Raw genomic sequence first — 24,294 nt, forward strand, 5'->3', positions numbered from 1 at the left:
ACAAGCCTCTTCCCCAAACATCCTGGAAACCCTCCAGAACCAAGAACTCAGGTTAGAAACTTCAGCCTACAATGGGCCCTTCTCAGCAAAGGCCACCGGACAGCAAAGCTTTCCTGCAGTAGAAGTGCCCTGGCACAGCTCAGTGGACAGCTCGGCAGAGCCGTGACAAGGACAGCGGTGGGTCAGGACAGTGGCATCGCCCAAGCCTGGTGAGGACTGTTTCATACAGCCCCTGCCCTCATTGAGTTTGGCTCCTACAAACATCTCAAATTCAACTTGGGAAAAAGGAGTGTGCTCAGGAAAGTGAAGCAGAGGGAGTGGGAAGCATACTGGGGAAAATACGCATCTTTCAAACTAGCATTTTCCTGAATTTAGAAAAGATTGCTGGCGAAATTAAATTTACCGGAGAGCAAAGGGAGTTAAGGCCCAAAATGCAGTCAAGCAGCTCTAATCCCTAAACATCGGGATTATCTCATGACAGCTACACTCCAGCGTCCACTCAATACCACTGTAGAATGTAGATCAACAGAATGCTTCAGTGAACTGGAACTCGTTACCTCTAATTGCTTCTCTCACTTCGCTTCTGGATGTCCCTCTGATCCCCCAGCCACTGCACTTCAAAAGCACGCATGCACACACACACAGAAGGTCAAGTAATATCTGAGATGGGCATATTAAATAAGAGGTTTCCAGCCGATCAAAACACCTGCTCTCTTCTTTCGCTTTGTGTGAAAACTAAGGTTTGGCCCACACCATGAGACAAGTCAGCAGTGTAGAACAGTAGTTTTTAAAACATCTTCAACCGATGCGACCCCTAACATTTGCCAAAGGGGTAGAGGTTCCAGTGCAGCAAACCAAAGGCTTCTAGCAACAGGCTTTATTTTTCCAAGCTAACAGGGCCATGTCCTTCAGCAGCAGTCTCCAGGGTGGCACAGACCACACACAGAATCCAGTTCAGGTCTGTCTCGACTTCAGTTTGGCTTCCCTACCAGTAGTGCAAATGAAGTGGTTAGTTTGGTTTTTTTTTTAATTTTATTTTCCTGCTGCCTCTTTTGCATCTCCTTTGTTCTGGTATTTCTGCTGCCACACCACCGCAGAGCCACCGAAAGCCCTCAGTGCAGCCACGGTAAAGCACAAAGCTAGCACAGCAACACCGCTGCTAAACCTTCAATGACCAGCACTTCTTCGAGACAGTCCTGAAAACAGCAGTGTGAAACCCTGACGCAAAAGGGCAAGGTGGAATCCCTGCTTGCTCAGTCATAGGGAGGAAAAGCCGACAGGAGGGTATTTCACAGGACGTGCTCTAAACTCAGCTAGGTGGGCAACCTTTTCAAAACACGCCGGGTTTTCTGCAAAATGCCAGTGTGCTCATGTTTCTAACTGGGAATTCTGAAAAGGAAAAATAAAAAGCATATGTCTACAGTCCGTACACATACACAGAAGGAAACCATCTCCAGTAGAGCCAGACCTCTGTTTGGCTTCCAACCTCACAACCACAGCCATCACCTTTAAACACAAACCTCTGAAATCCAAAAAGAAATACTGACAGAGCCTGGACGAGGACTAACATATCCAGAACACTTTACTTGGGCTTTCCATTTTCCTGAATATGGCAAGAAAAGAGCCAACATTAAAGGGCTCTTAACACCTCCAAAATCCCAACTTTGGGTCTGTTTGCCAAGCACTTTCTTTGAACTGGAGTTTTTCTAAGTCTTCCCAGACTGCCTCAGGTCTAACTCATAACACTCAATTTATTTATTTTTCTTTTTTAAAAAAAAAGGACAAAAGCAAATGGAGAAATAACAACAAACTTAAAAGTGATTCATTACGTCTCATCACATCAGTAATAGTCTGTCCAAACAGCATCCCAGGAAACCTCATCCTGGATCCAAGGCAGGGGTCGGCTTCTAAATATTGGAACTTCATTTCTCTTCTAGAGTACCTTGTATCTCCTGTATTGCTCTGCATCTCTTTACACAGACTGCCACACCATGAATAATAACAGGGAAGAAAAAGCTAACGTGATTACACAACTTTTCCACATTTTACTGGTACTAGATGTTCTCTTCTGTAAGAATTAAAAATACACATTTCCATAGGGTCCCCAACAAGACAAAAGTTGTTATTAACTGGCCCCTTCTCAATTACAGTCCTAGTCAGGCTTCTTACTTGTAAAATCCAAACCTGTCTACAGAAATTATCAGCAGATTGATTTCTTGCTCTTCTCAGGAACACCACAAATGGGTCATAGTTTGAACAAGGACACTGGCTGCCATGGAGCACCAGCAATGTCCCTGCTCACCCCTTTCTGTGGCACGCTGCCACCCAGGGTTTCCAGCCTTCATGCTAGAAGGACTCAAGCTGGTAGAAGATGCTACAGACCATCTTTTGGCCCATGGTAGGAAGATAAATCATGGACTTTTTTGCGGAATGAAGAGTTATCATCTATTACATCATTATGTAGTCACAAGGGACTGATCTCAGCACCACTAGTCATCTTTATGAACCCTATGCAGACATGCCTGAACGACCACACAAGGTCACCACTTATCACTGCCAGTAAAAGTTTACGTGGCCTGGATAAGGCCTAGACCACAGCTGCACTGTCTTCCCTGACCAGTCAGCCATGTTCGTGGTTGCAGAAGAGTCATTCCCACAAATACTCAGGAACATTGAGCACACAAGTCATTCAGGAAAGAGGAACAAGGATGAGCTCCATTCACACCTTGCATCTATTTCCAACCACATATTACCCCTAGGTATAATTTTAATTCACTAAGCAGCCTAGACTCCATAAAAAAAGTTAAATCAAATTCAGCTTGAGGACTGAACGAGGAGCTGATTAACTCATTCAACTCCATGCAAAGCAACCGGAAGATATTTTAACAGCTTTCTTCAGCAGTGTAAGCTGTCTGGTACACCTCTAGCACCTCGATGGGGAAGACAAACACAGCACTCTGGAATCACACCCCTGTCTGCATCTCCAAAGAGAAAGAAGGGATGCTTACAAGCTAGCCACAACATTTCTTGTCTTTCATCACGCAAGGGATAGAGGAGGAAAAAGATTATTGCAAGGATACTTCCTCTTCCATCTGTGCTACAGTCAACCTCTCCTGACAAGCAGCAAATACAGCTACATCAACAACTGCACTTCGGTGCAGTTTCACAAGTGACTTAAGCCAATATAACGTGGGGTTTTTTTGGTTTTTTTGTTTTTCCGGTCCTCTCTGTTAGGGACTATTTTTACCCAGATCAGCAAGCTGATCCAAATGATTTGACACATCCAAGCCAGCAAACAGAGAGCAAGCTAGTTCCTAGCTAGTATTTATAAAGTTTAAAAGCAGCAGTACCTTTGGGGACCTTTACTTTCAAAGCTTACACACATATCCAAATACTTGCAGGAGACATTCCTGGCTGGTGGCATTTGATTTTTGCCACTTATGGACCAGAGGGAGCTAAAAAGCAGCAGTTTATGCTGGACCTTTTCCGCCCACGCCATGATTAACTGAAATACGTCCCAGAAGCAGATAGCAGCCATGATCCGATTTGTCCCAATCCCAACTCAAGTAGCTTTACACCACCCTCCTAACAAGATCAGCACTGGCCAAACACCATTTATCCGCCCTGATCAGAGATGGATTAGATAATGAAACCCTAACTGCATAAGCTGTCTGAGCATGCTGGCCTGAGACAGTAGAAAACAAGAATCCCAGTAAATGTAAGGGCTGCTTTAAGCTTTAAGGCACACTTTGCCCCAAGTTCTAAATAAGTAGCTATTATCTTATCTTCCTATAGGCTAGTTTTTATATTTCATGTTAAGAGACCCCAAAAAAAGCTATTAGTTTTACAGCTGCATTAGTAATTTCTATAGCTAAATGATTTACTTCAGCATCACAAGCTGCGTTCACATCCTGAACCATTGGTAAGTGGAGGTTATGAAAAGAAGAACCCGTGGGGAGCATGGCACCCTGCGATTCCTCGCTATCAGCCCAGAGACATGAGGTCACCAAGTTTACAGAGCAACAGCCTGTGGCTCTGGAACAGGAAACAGAAAATTGACAGGACCTGCAGGAAAAACAAGGTGCAGCAGTTGCTGGTGTTATTTCCAGCTCCCAGTAAGCCTTTAGTACATGTGAGAGGAGGAAAAAAAAAAAAGAGAGAGAGAGAAAAAAATCAAAGAATAGGCTCTTTATTCCTCTTGTAAGCATTACATACAGTTAAACATAGAGAATTTACTATAAAGAACCCGTTATTCCAAAATAAGGTACTTGAAAAGAGTACAACATCTGAACAGAAATCGTCACAAAAGGCAGTCTTGTGTTTTGACTTTAAGGTAAAAAGATATCGAATTTCCCAAACATTAAAGAACAGATTTTTCCTAGCTCTGATGTTGTTTGCAAATTTGGCATCTCTTGCAACCATGAGAAGGCTCTCCAAATAAATAAGCCACACTCTTTAACAGCAAAAAAAACTCAAGAGAAACCTCTGGACATAATGGTGTGTGTGTATACATACATACATATATATATATATATATGCTTATTTTCATCTTTTATATTGCAAAGATTGAATTTTTTTTCCATATCTACACATACAGAAAGATTAAAATTATGCTAAGAATACCAAGTAACTACAACATGGGAGTCTCAGTGTGAAGGATAGTTATACTGACTATAAACACACTTAACTTTAAAATTGGACTCTACTAGTTGCACTTGTCCACCTAACTTCTCCACTGTTTGCCAGCTTTTCACATGGAAACAAAACCCAGCTTTTTGCTAAAATCCACAATTAATCCCTACTACCATTGCCACCAGTATCACACATTGCAGTGCACATGCACTGTCATAGCTCCGTGGTTGAATGCTGCAATCTTAATATCTTGTACTATTCACTGAACAGATAAAAAAATGCTTTCCTCAATGTAAGCATAGCAGGAGGGCTTTTATGTATACAGAAACTGTACTCGCTTGCAATTAAAAAAAAAAGACTGTTCTCTTAATCCCGTTCAAGTCTCTTCCTGGGCAATTTTCAGTTGATTTATCCCTGGTTTACATCAACACCAACCAGTTTAACCAATAAGTGCAGGTAAACTGGTGCATCCCCTGTAGCTACACAGGACTCGTGCCTCAGTTTGACTCCAAAGAGCTGGAAGAATTTCATGTCACCATGTTCACGCACTCATTCATAATCCCTTACAAGACACAACGTATAAGCACTCCTTCAATGCTGAGGATCGTTTTCCTTGCAACTATACACACTGTCTGAGTCATACTTGACATCTACATGTGGGAGAAGATACTACTTCAAGGAATGCTGGGGTTTTCACTGGCCCTTGCAGGAGCACGAGCGGCAGCACTCGGGTGTGAAGCTCCAGCCCATGTTCAGCCCACAACATCATGCTGAGAAAAAAGTGATGTCGTGAGGTAGAGAGACCACCCTGAAGGGCCAGACATCAAACAGAAACACAAACTAAATCCTCTTGCTGCAAGCTATTAAAAAAAAACAATCTTGAGCATGCAAACTGTGGACAGTCTAGGAAATAAAAAGGGAAGATTGTTGGCCAGCATTTGGCATCTGGACGAGAATCACGTTGGAGAGGACAGGATGCTCCCCTTCGAAACTATCAGCAGCACTTACCAACCCAAGCAAAGGTGAAAAGAGAAACAAGTTCAGATGAATAAATCACTCTTCTTCTAAAGGGCTCCAATATACTTGCCACAAGAAGCAGAAACAAAAAAGGCCAGCGCAACTGCCATAATAACACAACCCTGTACAACACCCAGACAAAGGAAAGCAGAAATACCTTGGCAGCATCACAGCAGACACACAAAAGGGAATGCACCTGGAAAGAGCGATGTTGTGGGGACGATCAAAAGGTGCTGGTAGAAGACGACAGGCACGCTAAGATCCTGCCGGCAGCCCCAGCGCCGAGCTGGAAAGCGCCCACCAGACACCCCATGAGCCCTCTCCCCACTCCCAGGCAGCACCTGGGACTTCTGCCGGTGCCCCACGAGACACAGAGCGGCGCGGGTAAACCCGCCGGTCCCCAAAGCGCCGCCACCCGCGGCCTCCCGCGGGTCCCCGGCCCAGGGGGCGGGCGCAGAACGGCGGCGCCCGGAGCGCCGGACCCCGCGGCGGTCCCCGAGGCTCAGCCGCGGCCCCACGTGCTGCCCGCGCCCCGGGAGCCGCCGCCGCGGGCCGGGGAGCCCCGGGCAGGAGACCCGCTCCCCGCGCTGCTCCCGACCGCTGCCGGCGGGGGAAAGGGCCGCACGCCCGAAACCAACGCGCTGAACCCTGCAAACCGAAATTAAACGCGACCCGGCCCGGCCGCCCCGCTCCCGCCGAGCCCTGGTCCGGGAGAGCCGGCAAGGGCCCGGCCCACCCCTGCCGCTACCTGCATGCCGCCGCCGTCGGCCTCCGCCTCCGTCCGCAGCCGCTTGCTGTGGCCGCCCTCCGCGCCGTCCCCACCGGGCATGGGCTGCTCCAGCTCCGGCTCCCGCTTCACGCCGCGGGCGGCCCCTCCGCCGCCGCCACCGGCGGTCAGGAGCTGCGGCTGTGGCTGCTGCTGCTGCTGCTGCGGGGGCTGGCCGCCCTCCGCCATCCGCGCCGCCGGAGCCCCGGCCGCCCCCCGCCGCGGTCGCCCCGCTCTGTCACCGCGACGCCCGGCGCTACCGGAGGAGGAGGAAGACGAGGAGGGCGAACCCCGCGCCGCGACCAGAGCAGCGGGCGCGACGGGCTCCGACCCACCGGAGCGCCTCGGTCACGGGCTCGGCGGCGGCTGGGGAGGGGCCGAAGCCCCTCGGCAATCTCCGGAAGCGCCGGTCGAGCCGCCGGAGCCGCGCGACCCCCACTCGGCAACCTTCGGCGGCGGCGGCGGGAGGGGCTCGGGCAGGGCGGGGCGGGGCTCGGCGCGGGGCGGGGCGGGGCCGCCGCGGGACACAGGCCTCGCGCTCCCGCCGCTGCCACGGGGCCGCGGGAAATGGCCGCCGGGGGCCCGGCGCTCCCGCCGCACCCGGAGCGCGTCTCGGGCGGCGGCCGCCCAGCCACGCACCCGCGCGGCCCAGCCCCCCGGCCTGGGCTGAGCCGGTGGCCGCAGGGTTGAGGCGAAGGCGGCCTGGGCTGTGCCTGACCCTGACGGCGTCGTTTTGCACTGGGGCTGGGCCGGAGGCTCTGTGGTTTGGGCCGGTGCATCTTCGTAAAGGACCGGGGTGATGCAGGACCCCCTCCGCAGGGCTGGGCCGGTCACGTTGGCCGCGGGGGCGCAGAGCTGTGTCCCCGGGGTCCCCGCCACAGGCACAGCCAGACTCCTGTCCCCGCTCCACCACGCGGCCTCTCGGGGTGAGGTTTGCACGGCCCTGCCTGTCCAGGCGGTGCTGAGCGGTGGCGGGTCCGAGGTGAGGGGTACAGAGCTGGTCTCGTCCTTCTGGGGATGTGCTGCCCAGCTCAGCACCTGGTGCTGCCCCTGCTCAGCACGGCCGCCTGTGACTCGTGGGATGCGCCTGTTCTGGCGTTTTCCAGGAGCCCTCCGGGCTGTTGTGGCAGCTCCGCACACTCTGCATCGGATTTTCTTGAGAAAGGGGATGATCTGCTTTCCCACTCCTAATGGCACCTGTGGGTTTCTCCTGCATTTTTATGTATAACTCTTAATTCCTCCTGCTGCACGTCTTCCAACCGGGTGGAAACACCAATCTTCAAAAACATGAAGCCTGTTCATGAGCCCTTTAGTACATCACATTTTTGACTTGGGGAAACAAATTTGGGATTCTCCACAGAAACAAGAAATTGATTTTATTACAAGGCTGCTGTCTGGTAGCACCAAGGACAATGTCTGCTCTGAAACAAGGACCACACAGGCAACCTGTACTGTCCCAAAAGTAGTCTGGAAGCCATGGCAACTTGATGGAGAACTGATCTGCCGATCATAATACAAATCTGTGGTTGGCTTTATTATGGGATGGGAGTGGCACTCCTCTTCTGCCTGCCGATACTTTGGAGGAATGAAAGCCAGGAATGGAGGTGGTCGTAAGTCAATGCACCTAGGAGGAAGCCCTTCTTGACTTGCAATCCCAAGCACAAGCACAGACTGGGTAGAGAATGTACTGAGAGCAGCTCTGAAGGGAGGGACTTGGGGGTGTTGTTTGATGAGGAGCTCAACATGACCCAGCAATGTGTGCTTGCAGCCCAGAAAGCCAACCATATCCTGTGCTGTATCAAAAGGAGCATGACCAGCAGGTCGAGGAAGGTGATTCTGCCTCTCTGCTCTGGTGAGACCTCACCTGGAGTCCTGCATGCATCTCCGGGGTTTCAACATAAGAAGGACACGGACCTGTTGGAGAGGGACCAGAGGAGGCCACGAAGATGATCAGAGGGCTGAAGCACCTCTCGTGTGAGGACGGACTGAGAGAGTCGAGGTTGTTCAGCCTGGAGAACAGAAGGCTCTAGGGAGACCTTGTAGCAGCCTTTCAGTACCTAAAGGGGACCTACAAGAAAGCTGGAGAGGGACTTTTTACATGGGCATGTAGTGATAGGACAAGGGGCAATGGCTTTAAACTGAGAGAGGGTAGATTTAGATTAGACAGAAGGAAGAAATTCTTCACCATGAGGGTGGTGAGATACTGGAACAGGCTGCCCTGAGGAGCTGTCGGTGCCCCGTCCCTGGCAGTGTTCAAGGCCAGGTTGGATGAGCTTTGAGCAACCTGGTCTAGTGGAAGTTGTCCCTGCCCATGGCAGGGGGTTGGAACTAGATGATCTGTAACGTCCCTTCAAAACCAAACCATTCTACAAATCTATGATGACTTCTCAGATATCACCATGTGTAGCAAAGCCTGTGGACTGGTTAGGTTGTCTTGATGTGTCTTTGAACATCTGCTGATCTTCATGACATGATAGAGCCTTTGGTTTTGAGTGACAGTTACAATACATGACTCCAGTCTTCCCTTACACCACATTTTTCCTGATCCAAAAATAGTTTTCAAGGCCACATTAAAAGCTATTTTAAGTGGTATGTTTTTGTGCTGAGGTGCCAGCTTGTCTCCTCCAGTGAAGGGGAAAATCTCTTTTTTCAAAATGATTACAAATCCCCATGGAGTGGCAGGCACCCAGAGGACATTTACATGCAGCTTTTGTCTGCTCACCCACCAAAGGTAAACACGTGTCTCATTCATCTTGACTGGGTTTGATAAAATGAGCCAGACTGTCAAAACAACAGGGAAGAAACATGTTCAGTCTACCCTTGGCTTGAAAAGAAGCTGAGATTCTCATGACAGCGATGCTATTAATTCAGAGAAAAGCAGCATTTCCGTATTTGTTTTCCTCCTCATTTTAGTGATGGTGGGTACAGGTCAAGGTGTTGCCCATGAAGCGCTGCAGAAGGCTTCAACCTGAAGACAAGTTAGGAGTAAACAATTTGGGACAAATATGTGTGTGCACTTGGAAGCACTCGTCTCATTGTGATCTCGGCATCTGCCTGATACCCCCCTTGAGGGATGTTGAAAGAAGGAGTTGCTCTGCAGTGCCCAGCCTCCAGTTTTCTCTTCATCTTCCACCGTCTCCTGCAGAGACGCCACCCAGGAGAGCTGGCGGTGCTGCAGGCTGGTGTCTTGGGGAGGCGTTTTTGGCTGGCCGTGGTCTGCAGCCCGCCAGGGGAGCAGCCGGGACACGGCAGGGCCCCAAGCACCCTCAGTCACAGAGCAGGTGAAGGGAGCTGAGCCAGAGTGCTCTGCCCTCTACACCAAACTGACCTGCAGCTGCAGCTGCCGTGCCCTGTGTTATCAGTTGCTTTCTGTCATTACTGCCGTGATATTTCATATTATTATTTTTCTGGCTCTTTCCATTTCCACTTAAAACAAGATTAATGAATTAATCTTCACAGTACACTTGTGGGATCGGTATTATCTCAATTTAACAGACGGGATACGAGGCATTCCTGAAGTCACAAAAAAGCTTTTGAGCTGGGACTACAATCTTAATCCGCTGATTTCCTTTCACACAACCCAGCTGCCTTTTAGGTATTTGTATGTGACATCTGAGACATACTAAACAGACAGCTGACTCCTCTGTTAACCCTTCACTGCTGCACAGTGCTCTTGCCAAAGGCTCCTATGTGCCGTGACTTTATGGACAGGTTTGCAGAGTGCTTACCAGTGCTTTGTCTTTGACGGATCAACGAGAGGCAACTGTAAGAAACATTATCCCTTCAGAGGGCTTAGAATTTGATATGAAGAATATATCTTTCTAAATATATTAATACAATTTTTGAGTAAAGTTGCGGTGGTTCCCCCCCCCAAAAAAAAAAAAAAGACACCCTCTGAAGGGATTCCTTGAAGGTACATGTGCTGGTGCTCTCACTGGGCTGGAGATCAAGTGGCATCAGGCGTGAAACATCTATGAAAGAACAAAGAGTTGGGTCCCACAAGATGCTGGGCTGGAGCAGAGTCAACGACTAACACAGGTTCTAAGGCACAAGCACAAAGTGAGGTACAAACCGAGGGCATAGAAATCATTAGGAGACAGTTCAAAGAGCAACAAGGCTGGTGAAGGGACTTGAGCACAAGACCTATGGGGAGAGTCTGAGGGAGCTGGGGTTATTTAGTCTGGAGAAGAGGAGGCTCAGAGGTGACCTCATCACTCTCTATAACTATCTGAAGGGAAGTTATAGCCAGGTGGGGCTTGGTCTCTTCTCCCAGGCAGTCAGCAATATGACAAGGGGGCATGGGCTTAAACTCTGCCAGGGGAAATTTAGGCTGGATATTAGGAAGAAATCCTTTACAGAGAGAGTGGTCAGGCATTGGAACGGCCTGCCCAGGGAGGTGGTGGACTCGCCGTCCCTGGAGGTTTTTAAAGTGAGGTTGGACATGGCACTTAGTGCCATGACCTAGTAAACAGACTACAGTTGGACCAAGGATTGGACTCGATGATCTCTGAGGTCTTTTCCAACCCAGTCGATTCTGTGGTTCTGTGAAAGCAAAACTCTCCACCACCACAACTAAGAATGGCTTCTTGCTGCTTCCATCATCTACACATGATGTCTGATCCCACTGACCAGCTCCCTCTTGCCGCTGCAGCCTCCCGCAGCTTTGCCCTTCTGCTTCCCAGCGGATTCGGTCTCTCTGCTAGTGGGCCAGGGGAGGTTGAGTAGCTTGTCCAACCGTGCTCATTCCTGCTGTTTCTATCCTGCCAGCCAAGCTCCTGGAGCCAAATGCTTTTCCTCCTGACAGCATTACTCCCACAGGTAGCGAAGTGCCGCCAAGGTAAAGTTTCAGCCTGTACTTTGGTCCTGGTTTGTCAGGGAGCGGTGATGGAGTTTTCCATAGCAACGAGTGTGGGTAAATGTTTCTCCTCGCTTATCTCAGGCTGGCTCTTTGCTACAAAATCTTATTTACAGAAGCTGCTTTTTCTTGTCACCGGCAAGCACGCAGCCAAAAATACATAACGTAAGTCAACAAAATCCAAAGACTTTGTCACCTGACCTAAACCGTCTGCCAGAAGGATGCCAGTCCCCAGGCAGTGGCAGGAGGCCAATATCAATATGGCACTCTGATGCAAAGGTGCTGGCAGCTGTCAGTCAGTGGGTCAACACCCACAATGCACCTGGTCTTTTCCCAGAGCCACCTCTTGCAATGAGGACACCTGGCTTCAGCAAATGCCACCGAGCACCTCAGCACTCCGGCCGAGCAGCGGTGTCAACAGCTGGGAATCAACTAGAGAGCTCAGAGCAAAATTTTCCTGACTCGTTTTCCAGCTGGCTTCAGATATCACTGCAGTGCATTTATCGTTGCTAATTGCTGCTCGATCTGTGGTTCTGTGGGGTATCATCATGTACCAAAGCTGTGCCATTTCAGGTACACCGATGCCACTAAAGCAGTACAACATCTGCAGTGCAGATGCAGTTCTGTGCATACATGCAGTTAGCATAAAAATGCTACCTGCCTGCATTGCTTGTGCCTGGAAGGATGGGGAATAAAGTAGGTCCTTCAGCACTCCTAATATGAAGGGTCTCCAACTATATCCCCCAAATATATAATAATAGGAAACTGTGTGAAGAGCTTATCTAGGAAATGAAAAGTCTTTCGCTTTCCTGTTCAGACCATGGGCCTGACCAGCTCAAGATAAATAACGTGAGTCACAGAGGTACCACAGGGAGTGTGTGGGGAAGCAGACCAGAAAAAAAACAAAACCAAACCAAACACTGGCTGTCCCCCACCCTCTGGATGCCAGAGATATCAAGAAGCAGGGAAATACCTGGCATTTATTCCCCTCGGTTGCCCATCAGGAGTGAGCCAGAGGCTGTTGGAGGCTGGAGTCTACGTCAGGAAGCCAGTGGCGGTGGCTGTTGATAGAGTTGTCCCTCCAGTAGCCTGGCTGGAGTCACAGCCCTCGCACAAACACATCCCTGGCCGTGTCTCTGACGTCCCTCAGGGCTGTGCCATCCTCTCTCATGCACGAGGCCGCAGCAGCCCAGTGGCCGTGACATTATTATTCAGCTTACATGGGCACCCAGACAAACAGACGGTACAAATCATTATTTGCAACCGTTCATTTCCAAACGGGCTGGAGGCTGCGCAGTCCGAGAAGGGCAGAAGCCCCGCCGGAGGCAGAGTTCGTTCCCAGTGTAACCGTCAGACGGAACGAAGGACAAAGCAAAACACCCGCTGTGGTGGCCGGGCACAGCGTGCGAACAGAGCGGGTGTTGTCATGTAACTCCTGTTCATTTTCAGTGAAGCACCCTGTTTATTAGGGCCCCTTAGCTACAACTCAATTTACTACATGACTGATCTCTGGAGTCGAGGCTGACTCTCTCCTTAATCGGTTTATTGAAAAGCATCTGAAAGTGCATTGTTACACACAAAATGCCAAACTAAGCTGGTCCTTGACACGACTCAACTAGCAAGAAGAGCCGTCTCCCAGGGCAGAGGAGAGCTCGCAGATATTTGCTACAGCGATCCCTGTATCACCTTTCACTCCTGTGACTGATGCAAGGACAAAGAGCGGGAGTGTGGTTGAAGCAGGCCCACACCCTGATGTTTCCCAGCTGTTGCAGCCTTCCCTTGGGACGGCCGCCGTCTGCGCGAATTACAACAGCACGGATTACGCCCCGGGATCCAAGCCACAGGAGCGTTTCCAGGATTGCTCCAGCTTCTCGCTATTCCAAGCATTTTGCAGGCCCCTCCTCTTCTGCTGCTGAAGCTTTTAGCTCTTTGTGTTCTTCACGCTCGCAGAGTTTTCCAGTTCCATTCCTCATATTTTCCTTGGTCTCAGCTTTCAACTGAAATTTCCACGTGTCCAGTCGTACTTATTCAGCTTCCCAGATCACAGCACATACATTATAAATGACTCCACCTGCTGGCTATTCAGCAATCCAGCATTCATTTCAAAGAGACTAAGACACATAATACTTACTCATACAAACAGGATCGCCAAATCATGCCCTTAGATTGTGTCTTTTCTGCAAAAGATTATTAGTTTTTCTTTGCACAAAAAAGCGCTATGTGAATTTATGATAACAACGACCAATAAGCACTTGCAATCTGATTTTACCCTTTCACTGCGCTATTTGTTGCTGATACAGCACACATTTCAAATAAGATTTGAAAACATACTACTATCTTTTTTCCTTATGTGATTTCTTCACTCTAGAAATAGTTACAGCCTCCTTGGCTTCAGATGGAGATTAGAAAAGTGTGATGAAGCACAAGAAATACTTTACATATGGGCCAAGAGGATATTTTAAAAATCAGGCAAACTCCAGTTTGTAAAGAAAATCCCCCATACGTGTTACATCTGCAAAAATACTAAGAGTTTGCACAAAAACCCGATGCGTGCAGGAACACAGAGCCAGCTGGGTCAAGAGAACTGACTCCACGAGAGCGCCGAGAAATCCTTTTCGCGTGATTCAGCGTGACATTTATGCACTTGCTTAACTTCAAGCATGAGAAATATCACGGCAGTCAATGAGGTTATTGACACGCTTGTGGACGGGGCGATTTTGCTGGCGCGGGGCTGAATCAGGGCTGCGCCAGCTGTGGGCAGGGGAAACCGCGCACATCTGTCTCGGAACATCTCCGGCTGCCCTGCAATTGCCAGCACGCTCTGTATCTCCAAGAAAATGAAATTGTTGCAAATGCAATTTGTAGCCCCCACCCAAAAAAAACCAAGCAAAAAGGCTAACTCTCTCTCCCAGAATCGTGCAAACTCCAGACAGCACATAATCCACTACAGGAAATATAAACGCCTAATGCAATTTTATAGGCGTCTGGAGGGTGCCAAGTTTGCTGGCCCAGACAATAGGTTGCAGATTTCTCCATGGAAAATGAAAAAGAAAGAAAGAAAAATAAAAAAGGCGGGGGGAGGGCTGCGGCTCTTGTCAGGGCTCTTCAAACCTTGGGAACTTCAGCTGTGGCGCTGGCAAGAAAAGCCGCTAATCCTGCAGTCTGTAACAATCAGAAACACAGCCATATTTAGTCATGTTTTCCAGCCCCTTCTCTTATTCCTGCCTACTGAACAGCCATTTGGAAGGTGAGCAGGGCTACAAATTCAAACCAAAATAAAGCATTACTAGCCCGTGACAGATTGAGAAGGGGATATCCACAGCCCTGCGCGGCCGATGATAAAAGCGTGGTGGAATCCCTGACACCAGAGCTGGCCAGGGACACCAGCCCTGTGCTGTAGGGTCCGGCTGACCCAGAAATCAGCCGTATGACTCAGGATTACCAGCGCTGTCCTGGCCCCGCTCCCTCCAGAGGCTTGCCTCCCGCTTTATTAATACCACTTTTCTTCACACAAGTTGCACTCAGGTGGAGTTAAGCTGGTGTGGGTAACACAGGTTAAATATGGAATGGGGAAATTGCTGTAGTCTCCCAAGTATGTGCTATAAATTCGGGCAATTTAGGGCGGAGAGGAAAGCTGTAAGCAATCTGAGTGTATTCTTCAGCAGTGGGAATGCACAGGTAGGGCACCTAAATAAATGTAATTGTGGTAGCAGGCTATAACCCAGTCATTCTGGAGGAGTCACTTAGTTCTATCTCCTGGAGTCACTTGCAGTGATTTTTAAAGATACAGTATCTTTTTTTTTCCCTCTTGATTCCCATTCACCAGCCGTCAGATTGCTTGGGTGCCTCAGCTGTACATCTCTTAACAAAATACACTTTGTATTTGACCTCAACACTGAGTTTCCTCAGCTTGCAGTATGTATTTAGAGGCTAATCATGATATTCATGTGATGGACTTTACCCTGGAAAACTTCCACATTCTGCTTTATGCAAACTCACACACATGCATCTGTTTGAACCTGTAGTTAAACTTGTATGTACATATATGCACAAACACATACATGGCAGGGTTTAAGAAAGCCTCAGCACTGCTCTTTTTGATGCCTCTCACTGGTGCCTCTCCCAGGGCCTCCGTCTCCTCATGCTGCCCGTCCCGCCTGGAGGGGGCTGCTCTGTCCCCCCACCACTGTGCACAGCACCAGATTCTGGGTCCCAAGGGAGCCCCTGGGCAGCTCCTGCTGTCAGAAAGTCACTGTGGACTTGGGGGCACGTCCTTGAATTGCACCCCCTCTGCTGCAAAAAACTCGTTGAAGGCCCCAGAACTATCAGGAGCATGAGCCTACAAGCTGAGTCTCACCGCCCTGCCTCTGCTCAGCCCTCTTCTCCCCCAGCACACACCGAGGTCTCTGCAGCATACCCCAAATCCCTGCTCGCCCCTCCCCTGCGGCAGCGATCCAGTTGCTCTCACCCCTGCTTTTCTAACTGTGGAAGACACACAGTGCCTGTCCTGTTTGCCTTCATCCCACGCACATCCCGTGGCCATCAGGAAACACTGGGTCACAACATAAAAGCTCCTGAAACATAAGATGAGACGGGTGGCAAGGTCTTGTAGGAACCTTTGGGTCTACCCTGTGGGCAGGAGCAAGCCTTTCCGTGGCCATCTTGCATGGCCCAAGGCAGCATATTGACAAAAAAGAGTAACTGCTCCATCTTTCCTTCATAAATGCTCAGATTTAATCTTTAGGTAGGAGATGGGAAAGGCTGCCCTGTGTCACTGAGCCCAGAGCCCTGCAGCACAGACATCACGCCAGGTAATCCCTTTCATAAATTGCTCCAGCTCCAACTAAAACCACTGTTAATGCGGTTTTCAGCTCCTCTACCTCTGTGGGGCAGCTGCTTTAGAGTCAGTTTCTAGCAAAGCTCTCTGTTTAACGTTAAACTGTTGTCAAGGCATTGCTTGGTTTTGAAGAAGAGCACCTCACACTATCACCTCTGTGCTGTGATGAAATGCCAGCTTAGGTGCCACAGCATCCAACCAGTCAGAAACAGACCCAAAAACATTACTGACTGCAATAAACTTCCTCTGTGTGCGTTAGCGCTTCTAGGCGAGCTGAGAAGCGTGGGATCCTGACCCTCAGGAGCAAGCCCCCACTGCAGCGTGCGGCGGTAATCACATTTCATCCCAGCACAGACAAATTCCTTCTGCGCTTCCTCTGAGCCGCAGAGCGCAGCACGCCCGCCCAGGAGAGCACGTTATAATCAAGCTCAGCGGGACTCATAATCAGCACAGGTAAGTACACATCGTGTCTTGCTGTGCTTCGGAAATAAATAAGGTGACCCCTTTCTGCCTGCTGTATCGCTGATAATTCATCCCCTTCCTCCAGTTTTCAACCCATGAGGAATTTCTTCAGCTGAAACCATTCTTCATTAGTTTTCCGAGATACTTAATTTTTAAACGCATCGCAGTCCATCAGTCACAGCCGGAATTCTCCATCCACAATTTCCATGTCATCCTCCATGGTTGTAATTTAGCAGTAGGACCCTACTAGATCCACACATCCTCAGATTTTACCCAACAGCTTCTGCCTGAGCCTGTGTCCTGCTGCAGACAGGTTGTGAGCAGTCACTGACGACAGGTTTTATATTTTCACCAATGGTCTCTCTCCCATTAATGTTTGTTTCTTTTTTTTCGAAAGAGGACAGAAGTGCAAATCGCAGAGCAAGAATTGCCACAAGCACTTATTTTCTGTGAAACGTTGTGCTGTGACAGGCTTTGCCATCAAAGCATTTGCTGGGCAGTTCGGAGAGGAGAAAAAGGAGAAAAAAAAAAAGAAAAAAAGAGAAAAGACAGTTAATATTTTATCTATTCACTGCTCAGCAAAACCAGAAAGTGGTCGCATCAAAACCACATGCGAGCCGTCCCTACCCTGGTGCAGCGGCTGCCTGGGTTAGCAAGGGCTGTGCTGATTCCAACGAGAGAGAAAAAAGGCAGCATCCAAAAGCCAAGCAGGTGAAGGCAACAAATTATGTCGGAGCAAAATTTTCCCGTCTGCGCAGCCCATTGCTGCTGTTTGGTTTGCTCTCATCTGGTGACTTCAGCAGGACAAGTTGACCCTGCTCCGTGCGCAGATGGATCCCCAGTTTCAGCCACATGAGGAGCAATGTGGGGCTGGTGGACCTGGGAATGGGGTGGTTGTGATTGTCCCGGTGAAGGCATCTGGGTTGTTGCAATCCAGCCATTACTCCCAGCCTAAACAAAACCCTAAGTGCCTTGTTTTTAGTACTGGAAGGGGGGTTACCTGCCCACACAGAGGCAGGGACCCCGTTGGGCAGGCACGGGGGCTGCTGGGACCAGCTGGAGGGATGGCAGGGGGTCTCTAACCTGTACTGGAGGTTGGTCCTGGGGTGGGCAAAAGTACTATCAGCCTGCTACGATTCACAGGGAGCGCTCCCTGCTTTGGTGGGATGGGGCAGTTGGAAGCTCAGCCTGAGCCCGGGGAAAATGCCTGAGCAGGGTATGAGCACATTCTGTGGGGCTGTGGGTGCTGGCAGGGACCCAGCCGGGCACCTGGCTGTACCGCACACCTCAGCCTGTTCTTCACCCGCTGAAGAGAATGCTGGGAAGCTTGGCTGAGGTCATGTTACACCCTCTGTGGCATATACACCTGACCCTGCAAGAGCCCGGCAGAAGGGCTTCTCCTCTCTGAAATACACCCACCCCAGAGATACCAGCACAGGGCTCAGCCCCACACCCTGGCAAGCTGGACTGCGGGTGCAAGGTGCCCCATGGGCTCCCACACCAGCACCTCTCACCTTCCACAGCCCCACCATGACTCTGCCCTGGCCGGGAGGAGAGCACTGGCCTTTCCAGCCCCAGCTCTTCCCACCTGCTGCAGGGCGTTCCCTTCCTCTGCTCCGGCAGTCAAGAAGGGCTTTGTTTGATGGGGGAAACTGGGGTCAGCTGCCCACAGCAGCACTGCTGCCCACACACCCCTTGCTGATGGAGAAGTGGGTCCTGGGGAGCCTACTGCCAGTCTCACCTGACTGCCTTCTGACTTCAGGGCATTTCCCCTGCCTGCACATATAGGTTACATTTCCTATGAGATTAAGTAGTCCAGTTCATACTTTTTGTTTGGTATGAATGTCCCATGACAATTCATTTTAATTGCCCTGCAGCTTTTAATAGCTTGTAGCAGCACCACAGAATCATTTTGATTGGAAGAAACCCATAAGATCATTGCGTCCAACCATAACCTAACTCTAAAACACATCACTAAAAGCCTCATCTATACGTCTTTTAAACACCTTCAGGGATGGCGACTCCACCACTTCCCTGGGCAGCCTGTTCCTCTGATTCACAACCTTTTCTGTGAACGTTTCCTAATATCCAATCTAAACCTCCCCTGGCACAACTTGAGGCCATTTGCTCTTGTCCTGTCAGTTGTTACTTGGGAGAAGAGACCAACACCCTCCATGCTGCAACCTCCTTTCAGGTAGCTGTAGAGGCAGCATCTCCTGCTGAGCGAGCTGTAGGTACTGCAGCCCTATGGAGAGCAAGTGTCCCATAGCACAGGTTGTAGAGGTGCTGGGGGGATGCTGAGCCCAGACAGCAGAACAGGGAACAGCTGTTCTGTCTACGCAGGAGGCCAAGACCTTGACATGTGGCTTTGGAGAGAGGCTGTTTCCAGACAATCCTGCATGATGATCCTGGATGCAGCTCTGCCCGTGCCGTGCCCCACGTCCATACAGCGGGCGGCCACCTGCTCTCTCCATCACGTACCGCTTTATGAGAGAGAAGCCACAGAGAAGATGCAGTCTGCTTCCTCCCAATGATTTTCTCCCTAATCCTCATTCATTCACTGTCTGAAGCAAAGGAGTCAAGTCTCTTCACAGGGACAGGGTGCCACAGGCTTTGCTTGTCCTCAGCGTCTCCCTAAAACTATTCCAGGGCCGTGCTGTACCTTGTGAGGGAAGGACCAGCCCCACAGGCCATGCTGAATGTGGCACAACATCCTTGGCCACTGGGGCACCTGCGCTGGTCCCATCTCTGTCCCGACGCTTCCGATGGTGGTAGCAGGGGACACGTGTCCTGCACCAGTCAGCCCTGCAAATTCAGGCCCTTGTCCCCAGCCACTCCACCAGCTTTTCTATTCAAACAGCTCTGATTTTCTCCGCTTCTGCTCAGGGAAGTGCTGCAGGCAAATGACCTCTGGGGCAGGTGAGGTTTTAGTCTTGGTGTAGATTTCCTGCACCTCACCCTCCACTGAACAGGCTTGACCACTGCGCTGGCATCTCTCCTGAGCCAAACTCCCCGGCTGCAGCAAGAGGTGAGCACTTCCCTTAGCAAAAGAGCGGGGATGCGGTGCAGATAAACTACATGAGCAGCACAAATGCAGCACCTGTGGGTATAAACTGGAACACAGCAGGTTCCATTTAAATATGAGAAGAAACTTCTTCTCAGTGAGGGTGACAGAGCACTGGAACAGGCTGCCCAGGGAGGTTGTGGAGTCTCCTCCTCCGGGCACATTCAAAACCCACCTGAACGCCTTCCTGTGTAGCCTCATCTAGGTGTTCCTGCTCCGGCAGGGGGATTGGACTGGATGATCTTTCGAGGTCCCTTCCAATTCCTTACATTCTGCGACCTTTCTTTGTGTGGCATCCCACCACAGTTTCTTAACTGGAGATCCTCACTGGAGCATAAGCTGTGACCTTGAAGTCACCTCCAAGAAGCTTCCCAGGTGAGAAGAGATGGTCAAGCAAAAGCTGATCAAGAGCTTTATCCGTGCCTTACCCACAAGGACACATCAAGGTGAGACAGCTGGGTGCCTCATGCCTCCGAAAATGATGATCCGGTGAGCTGTGAGCTGCACAGCACGCAGTTACACTGACAGCCGAAAGGATCAAAAGCCTGCGCAGCAAATTGGGCTGCGTGTTATCTCGTTAAAACCTTTTTTGGCTGTGCCAATACCTCTGCTTCAAAGCCTGCTGCAGTTTCTAGCAACAACATTAGCACTTCTTACGCAAGCTGAGAGCCTTGACTGAGTGGGAGCCGGTCTCTCCCCTAGAGGTGAACTCCTTCCACCTGCACGGGAGGCTTTGGGAAGCAGAAACAGGGTCTGAGAGAGCCAGCCTGAACCCAGGATGAATTTGGCAGTGCAGACAAGGTGCACGCAGCCCCCGTGACCCTCTCAGCCCCAAGTGGGGAAGTGTTGAGAAGGAAATGAAACAAGCAGCTGTCAATATGTGTCCACTGGGCACGTGGCAGCCTAGGGAGGCCACATCCATCCAGCAGCCTGCAGGGCGGGGAGGCTTTGCCAGGATCCTCTCGAGCACCGAGGACAGCCCAGGATTGGGAAGAGGGGTCTGGGAGGGAAGAGCCTGGGCTGTCTCTGCCCACACACCCAGGAATGTTCAATGCCCGGAGTTTGGAGGAAGAAAAGTGAAAAGTGGGCTTTGCTCTGGTGCGATGCTGTTTCTTTATAAGGCAACACAGGGCGATGTTTCCCTGGATACAGTGGGAGCGAAGAGCAGGAAGAAAATTTCTTTGATCACAGCTCCAAGGGTTGTTTTGTTTTGTTTTTCCCCATTGAGTCATCACTTCACGCACAAAGCTGGTGCAGCGTGCCTTATGGGGCCAGCTGGCCAACACAGCTCTTGGATAGACAGCTCAGCACCTCACTTCTTCTGGGCACACCTCTCAGCTGAGCCCCTGACCACTTCGTCCTCAGAGAGATATTTTTCTGGCCACAGAACTCCACTTCAGCCTGGCCTTACATGAGGTCAGGGATTTGAGTGACAGTTCCTCTGCTAAAAAGGAGCCTAAGGAAGCAATCCATTTATCCTGAGTGATCCACCCTACCATCATACCTTCTTCCATGAAGTTCCACACAATTTCCATCAAAAGTCAATTAAGGCTGTCGTGAATGAAGTCATTCACAGTATAATTCCAGATTAATTAGCAGAACACAACTACATTATGAGTAACACAGCGTTGTGAAGCCAGCCACTCCATCATCATCTGTTCTCCACTTCCTCCCTCGTTCTTCTGGGTGCTGAGAGATAGTGAAAGCTCCAGGGCAGACCTCTCCTCGCAGGGCACGTGTACACTAGGACCACGTCCCACAGGTTTCTGCTGCCTGCATGTGTCCTCACCACTGCAACTGAGAGGAGAAGGCAGCCTGCCTTAAATGCTCCTCGTGCACAACCAAGCGATCACCCCATGCAGGAGTGACTGTACTTTTACCTGGCTTTTCAGTGTCCTTCTCTGTAGATTTTACCCAAATGGAGAGCACCATAGGCCAGCCCTCCCCAGTTTCAGTGAAGGAGGCTGTCCCGCTGCAGGGAGCTGATTTGAGAAGGGACTCCAGCACCTCTCAGACCATCATCACGTGAGGTGTTTCATGTTTTTCTTTTCCTTTTGCTGCTCTGCTGCTTGTTTTGCTCAGCCGTGCTGAACAGGAGAGTCACAGATTTAGGACTAGAGAGTTTTGGTGTCTTTTTTTCTCCTTTTCCTTCTGCTTTCGCTCTCACTGGTGCCATCAGAAAAAGGAAAGAAATAGTGATAACTGTTTGCTGTCTGTCTGGGCCTAGCATTTGCTATCTGTCCTGGAACTGGGAATATTGTCTCTGGCTGTGCTTGGAGACAAAGTTTAAAAGGGCATGCCCCTGGCAAAGTTCAGATCTGGGCTCTTCAGGGAAGGACACGCAGCTGGGATCTTGCCAGCAGAGCTGGGACAAGGCATCGTCAGACCAGGCTGAGCCGCTCTCAGGACAGAGAGTCTGGCCCCATACCCAGCCGGGATGGGGACACACACCAGCTCCGGAGCTCCCTCCCCACTCCACACGCCCCGAGCCAGGCTGTGCATCCACACGGATGGATGCTCCTGACAGCACAGGCCAACAATTAATGCTTTAAATGTCCCTGGGGCCTGTTGCTCACTGGTCTCTAGTTGGGCAGCAGCAGCCTGCGTTTTAGTTTCAGATCACTCAAGCCATTGCTCTGAGCAATCAGTCTCCCTCCAGACTGGGAGGGCTGCAGTTTTTCACCATTGCTCCCTCCCTCCCTCCCATCCCAGCCCTGCAGCTGTTTAATCTGCACCCTGGGCTTCAACAAAGTGATTCTCCATTTACATTAAAGTGGTACTTGAGACATTTTGGGGAGGAAATGAAGAGGACTAAAGCCTAAACCTGGCAGGTCACTGCTCCTGCAGCCAGGGGACCCAGCTGTAACTGACTCTAATGGTCACTGTCTTCACTCTGCCCTGGGGGCAGCTGCAGCAGGAACAAGCCCAGCTCAGCTGCTCTCCCGAGCAGGACCAGATGCTGCAGGTTTGGTGATTCACCTCCATCTCCCTGAGGCTGTGACAAGGCTGATTGCTCTGCCCCTGGGTTCTGCTGTTCCAGCAGCCTGTGAGGGCCATGCTGTAACCTGCATTGCCACAATTTATTATTTTTTTCTTTTAGCTAGGTTTATTATATTTCATGACCTGGTTTACAGATCCTTTGTGCCAGCACAACAGCCCAGTGCAGGGACAGGAATGCTTGAAATTAACTTTACCACCATCCCTTGCATCTTCTGAAACTATGTCCACCTGCCCCCTTCCATCCAGACCCTCCCAGTGCCTACTGGGATCAGCCCTGAGGTTGGATCGTGTGGGCAACAGAGCTGTAGCACCGACTTTAGGAACAAACTCTTTTGCAGGGCCTGCAGATCAGGTCCCAGGTCAATCTCTTTTCCTCTCTTGCTTATAACAGCATTTGTGACCACTCACCCACTCAGATCATCCCCAAAAACTCAGGAGAACCTGTGTGAGGCATTCAGTGGCTCTGAAGACCAGAACAACTAATTTGGAGCCACGAGAACTTGCTAGCTCCAGGTTACACTCTGCAAAGCAGAAAATGTTGTGCGAGACTAATTTCTGCCTTTTCATGGGGACACACAAGAAGGTGGAAAGTTGAAGGAAATGACTGTGCCAGTTTCCATCTTGCATAGGACAGAGCAGCCCCCAAGCGGCACGCCAGCTCACTCACAGCAACGCCAAGGGCACAAAAAGCAACCTGAGCTTAACAGGGTCAGCACGCAGGTGTTGGGACATTTCTGCTCTGTACCACAGCAGTGCCTGGCCAGCTGGCCTTGGTTCAAGGTGGTCCTATGATGGGAAAGCAATTTCAATGTACCTTCACAAAGGTACCCTACATGTCTGCAAATCACTTTGGAAAAAGACTAAAGTATCTGAACCTGTAAACTCCCAGACAAGAGTAACTCCATTCCTAACGATGCACATGCAAGACAGCACAGCAGCGCTCACATTCCACCAATGCACCTCCATCCCCATACTCATTAATCTCTGTTCAGGCTTGTAAAATCTGCGGCCTCTGTAACACAATGTCAAAAGTTGTTCATGCTCACACTGACCCCTCCATGCAACTACACCCACACATGCAGCAGCACCTGGTGAATCTTTATGCCTTCTCCTTCCAAGCATTAAGTTCCTTATTCAATTTCTAGCAAAAATGTTACAAAAAGCAGATTCTCTGGGGACAAGCTGGAAGATGAACGAAAGGCAATTTTGCCAATCCATTGATGAAATAGACTTCTATACATATTGATCACCTCCTCCACTAACCTTACCTTCCAGTGACTCCAGAGACTGGAAATAAAAGCAAAGAAAGGAGTCTGTTTGCACAGTTGTAGTTACAGACTCAGAAATACCATCGTCAGGCCAAGAACAGAACTAGCTCAGCTCAAATCCAGAGCCTCACATTTTGAATAGGTGACTCTCTGAAAGCACAAACAAGGGGCATCATCTTCCTCTGAAATCCCCAGTGTCGGCCACTGCCAGCTGCCCCAGTAATACCTGCTTTCAGCTACAGAGAGTCCCTCAGCACTGCTGACAGGACAGGCTGATGCTCTGACACCGCAGCCTTTGGAGGCAACACGGAGGGTCCTCACCGCACCTGGGGAAGAAGGGAATGGCAACACAGGCACACGGACTGCAGCACATGGATAATCTTTATTGGTAAC

General features: G+C 50.1%; 1 protein-coding gene across 1 annotated transcript in view; it reads right to left on the bottom strand.

Moving 5' to 3' along the window:
• RBFOX2 (RNA binding fox-1 homolog 2) overlaps window positions 1-6,604 on the bottom strand; it is a gene marked incomplete at its 5' end in the record, with an annotated part of 167,551 nt that extends 160,947 nt beyond the window's left edge. The window contains one exon of the mRNA XM_080349804.1: window positions 6,398-6,604. Coding sequence (XP_080205930.1) covers window positions 6,398-6,604 — 207 coding nt within the window. The remainder of the gene's footprint in view (window positions 1-6,397) is intronic.
• Window positions 6,605-24,294: the final 17,690 nt, after the last annotated feature.

This window comes from Nesoenas mayeri (assembly GCF_963082525.1).
Source record: "Nesoenas mayeri genome assembly, chromosome: 1".
Classification (NCBI taxonomy): Eukaryota; Metazoa; Chordata; class Aves; order Columbiformes; family Columbidae; genus Nesoenas; species Nesoenas mayeri.